At 47.1% G+C, this 6,202-nt stretch overlaps 1 protein-coding gene across 2 annotated transcripts in view; it reads right to left on the bottom strand.

Moving 5' to 3' along the window:
- Positions 1 to 3,719: 3,719 nt before the first annotated feature.
- POMGNT2 (protein O-linked mannose N-acetylglucosaminyltransferase 2 (beta 1,4-)) overlaps positions 3,720 to 6,202 on the bottom strand; it is a 31,447-nt gene continuing 28,964 nt past the window's right edge. For both annotated transcript variants that reach the window (XM_019473201.1, XM_009283562.2), the window contains one exon: positions 3,720 to 6,038. In XM_019473201.1, the coding sequence (XP_019328746.1) occupies positions 4,198 to 5,946 (1,749 nt within the window). In that variant the 5' untranslated portion in view covers positions 5,947 to 6,038 and the 3' untranslated portion in view covers positions 3,720 to 4,197. The remainder of the gene's footprint in view (positions 6,039 to 6,202) is intronic.

Raw genomic sequence — 6,202 nt, 5'->3', positions numbered from 1 at the left:
GTAACGGTTACTTGGGAAGACAAATGCCATCACTCCAAACGTCCCCCCCTTCCTCCTTCTTCCCCTCAGTCATACTGAGCATGACATCACATGGTATGGAATATCCCTTTGGCCAGTTTGGGTCAGCTGTCCTGGCTGTGCCCCCTCCCAGCTTCTTGTGCACCTCCAGCCTTCTCAGTCGGTAGAGCATGGGAAACTAAAGAGTCCTTGGCTAGTGTAAGCATTACCTAGCAACAACTAAAACATTGGTGTGTTATCAACATTGTTCTCACCCTAAATCCAAAACACAGCACTGTACCAGCTACTAGGAAGGAAATTAACTCCGTCCCTGCCGAAACCAGGACAGTAAGTCTCAACTCTCCACAGCCCCGGTGGCAGCATGTCCTTCGAGAAACACACCCAAGCCAGAGTGGAGTTGAGCCTCTTCAGAAATGTTTCTAGTCTTGGATATGGTTCTTGAGGGCGAGTTTGGGCTATAAGCAACGGAAAATAACAGTAGTGTGAATTGCTCTGGCTCTATTAAAGTCACTATCACACTTGAAAAGTCCCGTCCCGTAGGGAACTGTGTTACCATACAACCTGCAGCTCCTGCTCCAAGCCCTCATGCGTGCAAGCTGGTAAATGCTCCATTTGGTCCTTCTTCGTCCTCGTACGTGTCAGTAAGGAGCCCTCCCACAGCAGCTGGGTGCACCTTGCACTTTGGCTAATTAAAATGAGATGTGAAACTGCAGCCAGAGGAAATCCTCCTAGATGATCCACCTCCATAAGCACGGCCAAGCCCGGCAGCAGCGAGTTGGAGACCAGCTTGCTATTTGTATCGTGCGCTGCCCCCAGAGGGCTTTGGATTTAATCCCAGCTATTCCTCTTCTTCCAGGACAACGGGGCCAGGCAGCACCACAGAGCTTAATGTATTTGCTCTGGGAGCAAAAACAAATTATGCAATAGTGGAAGGTGCGAGTCTCTTGCACAACACAACTTGTCAAAAGGAGCCCCATAAGCTTGCCTGAGGAACAAGCTGTTTTGGAAATACAGCAACCCAGCTCCAGCCCCGCCTTGCTGCACGTGTTAGAGATGCAGCCCCAGCCCCTGTGCATGGAGAGCCTGCATTCGTTACAGGATTAAACTTTAAGCAATGCCAGGCAAGCATTCCTTCTGATCAATTAAGAAGTGGCATTGACATAAAAAAGTCTTGACACGTGAAGGCTGGAGGCTGTGCGAGAGGATATTCGTGTGAAGCATGGGAAACAAGCAGCCCGTGGGACAGGGGAGGACGGGGGGAGAAAAATGGAACGGGCCTGCAGACCACTGACGGCAAAGTTATTAAAAGGAAAGAAAATTCACTACGGGAAGATGCTAGCACTCCAGAGCAGTTCTTGAGGTAGTATAAGTCAGCATAATATTACTGTGCCTGACTTATGACAGCTACAGGCTGGGCCATGTACTCTCAGTGCTGCGTGCTCTGGCAGGGGAGGAATTCAGGTATAGCACTGAAGCTCCGGTATAGACATTCTTACACTGGGCATGTGTTGGAGGCAAATGGCAACATCACCGTCACAACTTCAGTGTTCAGGTATCTCAGAATTTGAAAAGAAAAAAATCCCTTAATTTTGTTTCCACCTCGTAAAGCACTCACAGCGCTGACGAGGAAGACAGAACCTGAATGCACATTTTTGGAAAGCACATTTGATTATCTTCTGGAAAAAGCGAGTCTCTGAATGCAAGAGACCGCTTCACGCTAGAGTTAAGAGCATGGAAACCCACATATATGATACTTCATTGCTCTGTAGCCAATTTTGTTGATTAGAATCATTAGGATATGAGAAGAAAATAGTTAATGTGCTGTAACCAATCTGCAAATGTTAGAAAATCTGCAATCATATAAACCCAATTTTAAGTGAAATGGGACGGTCTACAAATTATGGGCAAAGGATTGCTACCAAAGGCACTGAGAAAGGCAGGAAAGCAACACACAGGACAAAAGGTGGTTAGGGGAACACAGGCAGCTCACACACCCAAAGAAAATTACTTCTGAAAACTGATGCAAACGAACGCTGACCGAACGTCATCCTTCTGAAGGCTCATTTAATACCGACTTCGTAGAGTGCCAACATTACACCACCCTTGCAACAGCCAGCAGGACGGCCAGTGGCCACAGGGCTACCTGCAACTTGAACGGATGTGGGGATGCGAGGTTGCTGCAAAACCCTGCCGTGAGTGGGAGCTAATCAGCCAGTGAGGTCCTGGGGAGCTACAGGTCCCCGTGGCTTCCCTAAACAGCCTGCTCTCACATCTGTTACCTGTTTATGAAAGTTTTTCTCACCTCTGACATACGTGGCATGTGATGTGCGGCCACGTGGAGACTTTGGGGCACGGCTCAGACACTTACTTCACTTCAGCAAGAAGCCCATTTTGTCCTAAGAAAACAACAGCAGGAGTATTCACATGCCCCTTTAAAATATCAAGGCAAAAATTATTAGTTGTCAAGGCTACAATGGCAAAGCAAACACAAACTTTGGGATTGTTGTTCTGTTTTTTTTCCCCCCCCCTTTAAATCACAAACATGTTCGAAAACAAAGCGAGACATAATAAAAATGAATATACAGAAGTAGCAGTAGCCTGAAGGTCCAATGTTGTACTGCAGTGTCTCGCTCATTTTTCAACCCTCCTGCTTCTTGCCTGATTTGTACAGCAATGTTTTTCTCCCCCTCTCTCTAAAACTCGTATTATAATCCTGCCTTGAGATGCTCGTCTATCAGCCCGTCACTCAGAAAGCAAGCCATTTATCCTACTGTTCAAACATCCATCCAGACTTCGGGAGGACAGTGGGGACTAGGGAGGGAGCGGAGAAGAAAGCACTTTTCCTGTTGCTTTAACATTGGTTATAAACTATGGAGGATGCTGACTTCTATCAGTGAAACATCTCACGCTCCTGCCCCTTTTTTCTTCTTCCCCAAGGGCCTGTACTTTTGACACAGAGCTGTTTTTCAAAGACAGCATCATTTAGGATCTCTACCTAAAGGAGAACTGTGCAGGATCAGGTCTTAAGTAGGTAGTGTGTTACCCCAGCAATGAAGCCAGATTCTGATCTTGGGGAAAACGAGTGTAAGTCTAGAATAAGCTACTCCCCTGACCAGAGCAAGAGGTGTGAGTGTCATCAGCCCAGCCCCTGCCACGCGCTCTGTCCAGCCCAATGCGACGGCACCCAGGTACTTGCCCCCTGCCTGACTCTGCTTCCTCCCACCAACATCCAGGAAAACCTGTGCCCAGAAAGCTTCCTTTTGCGACCACCTGCCTATTACTTAGCAAAGCACGTACCTGTTAGCAGTTATTATCAACATATTATTCTGATCAAACACCAAAAAAATTATTTTCCTGAGCGGACTGCTCTAAGTGCAATCTCTTCCCCGTCACCGCTTCCAAACCATCCCCTTCCTTTCCCACAGACCTGTACATAACTCACAAAATGAAAACAGATCTTAAACCACAGTAAATTATTTTATCCACCCCATCCCTTCTATCTCCCATCTGCTACTCTAGCCTTTTGCTATTGGCGTGCAGTAAAATCTGATTTTAAACATGAAGCTGATACTGTAGTCTCATTCTCTTCAGCCAAAATATGAAAAATAAAAAGCTACCCATATACACATTTTATCACAGCAATAGATAAATCTATCACAATAACCATTTTGACAGATAATAAAAAGCAAAAAAATATTGAGGAGGTTTACAGCAGTTTAATGAAAGCTCTCGTACCAAATCTTGAACGCAGAGTTACAGTCAGAGTTATTGAAAAAAGTAACTTACAATGAAAAAGCTGATGAGAATTGCCCACCTAGCCATGGAATTAACTGCGGTTTAACGCTGTGCTTAAATACTCACCACACAAGAGAAACGAATTTAAATCACGACCAAGGTACACACAATTCACTTCCATTCTGTTTCAATTACATGTATTCAGCATGTAATTTAACCTCTGGAAGTTACTCTGAAGAACACAGAGGTGGCTGTTTTGGTTTTTTTTAAACACTCACTGGAAATAAATACCATTTAAAGAACACACATGGAGTGCAATAAAATGGACACTTAGGCACTGGTACAGTCTAGTCCTCTTCAGCCCTCTACAAACTACAAGACACAAAGTTTTAAACCACAGATGGAGTGGAGAGCAGGGCAGAGCTGTACAGGTAGCGCAACAGGTTATGTACTACACAAGAGCACATCTGCAAAAGGTCCCAGGAGATTTTTGTTGAAGATGCAGCGTATCCACACCAGGTATATTGTGAACGGCTTAATGTTTTCTGAGAAGGTGTGATTCTGATGGGACAATATATAAGGCATGTAAGTGTTTTCCCCTTGCTCTTGTATCCATACTTCATATTTCACCTCTCTGACCTTGAGATACTTCAGGTTCCAGGGGATCTGCCAGGACACGGCAAGTTTAGCTTCGCTCGTGCCCTGGACAGACGCTTGACACTTGGCATCCCTCACTTTGCCAGGGTAGAGGCTACCAGACCACTTCTGTTTCTTGGGTCCAGGCTTAGACTTCACAGTCTGCCTGATGACATGGATGAGAGAAGGGATGTTCACCTTCGTGTCCTGGTAGGCACGGAACAGCCACGCCCCCAGCCACTCGGGGTTGCGGCAGCAGAGGTGCCGTGGCACCTCTGTGCTCTTAATGATGCGCTCTTGCTCAGCTTTGTCCAGATGAGCAATCCCGCCCTGATCCCAAGGTCTGTCCGGGTAGGTAACGGTGTCTTCCCTGTCGGTGTTTTGCCAGGCAATGTACTGCAGGTCCATGCCAGGAAGGGTTGCCAGGGTTTTGTAAGGGGTATAGTGTTCAGGGTTGATAGCATAAGGAAAGAGCTCCACCACCGTGGCACCTCTTGGCAGGAAGAGAGACATGACTAATTGGGCCCCATGCATGCTGACCAGCATGGACGCATTGCTGATCAACCGGACGATGTCAGAAAATGAATGCTCCTCCAGAGAGACGGTAATGGTTTTCATCTGAAACTCCTGAGCAAGAGCCAGGATTAGTTCTGCCTCATTTAGGATAAGTCTGTTGATTGTTCGACTGAACACTACGATGTACTCCTCACTGGAGCTTTCCTCCAAGCTGATGTTCAGCTTCTGCATCATGAATTTGGTGAACTGCCTGATCTCATTACCGGAAACCAAGATGTTAGCCTTCGGCCCTTGTGGCTGGACAAATCCATACTGGTACCAGGTGGTGATTTTGGACAGTCCCACATACGATTTGGTAAAGCAGAGGAGCCTGCCCAGGGTTTTAAGCTGCTCCCTGAGGAGCGGCTGCTTGTTACTCAGTAACTTGTAGAGGTCAAAGTGAACACCTTCACTCCACCCTTCCATGAAGAAAAGCCGTGCCTCCAGATCTAAATCAGAGAACTGCTGCATGGTGTAATAAATGGGGAGGAGGTCGTCATGAAAGACGTGCATCAGGTTGTCTGGGTTGAACCTGTTAGCGATCAGTGCCACATCAGGCACAAAGACCGGCTTTGGCATAAATTTTAGCGCAGCAGCTGGCAGCTCCACAAAGTTGAAGTACTGGGTGTTGTGATCTTCCACCGAGGAGAGGTCAAGCAGAGCCGGCTGGAACCTCCGGGAGCCCAGGTTAGGTAGCATGACCGAGGAGTTGCTGTGAAAGTAGACAAACTCCTCAGCCTCGGTCGAGTAGCAGAGGGACTCAAAGCGGCAGATGCGATCGGTGTGCATCCTGCCGGTGCACACCATCCTGGTACCGTCCTCCACCAGTGCCTGGAGAGCTGCATGGTAGTCAATCTGAACCTGAGAGAGTTCCTGAGACTGACGCGTGAGGACCAACTCCTCTTCGACCATGAAGACATGCTCTCGCAGTTTGATGTACTTCCACAGCACAGCAGTGAGGACAGACACAAGCAGGGCATTAAACACAGCTGCTATGTTCATTCTGTAGTTAGATCCTAGCAAGATGACAGGTGGGGAATGCAATGGAGAGGGAACACATCGTTAACACTCCTTGACATGGTGAGGGCAAAGACCTGTGGAAAATAAAACAAGAAAGGAACCATTTAAACATCAGGTTTACAGCTCCACCACAAATCATATTTTATGGGCCACCCAAGAGAGTTTAGGCTTTTTTCAGCATTTTTTCCGCCTTCCAGGGAATGAGGGAAAAGAAGAAAAGAGCGCCAAAGCACAACCC

Source organism: Aptenodytes forsteri, unplaced genomic scaffold (assembly GCF_000699145.1).
Source record: "Aptenodytes forsteri isolate BGI_AS27 unplaced genomic scaffold, ASM69914v1 Scaffold662, whole genome shotgun sequence".
Classification (NCBI taxonomy): domain Eukaryota; kingdom Metazoa; phylum Chordata; class Aves; order Sphenisciformes; family Spheniscidae; genus Aptenodytes; species Aptenodytes forsteri.
Note: the sequence above shows the minus strand (reverse complement) of the source record. Positions and strands in the feature narration are given on the sequence as shown.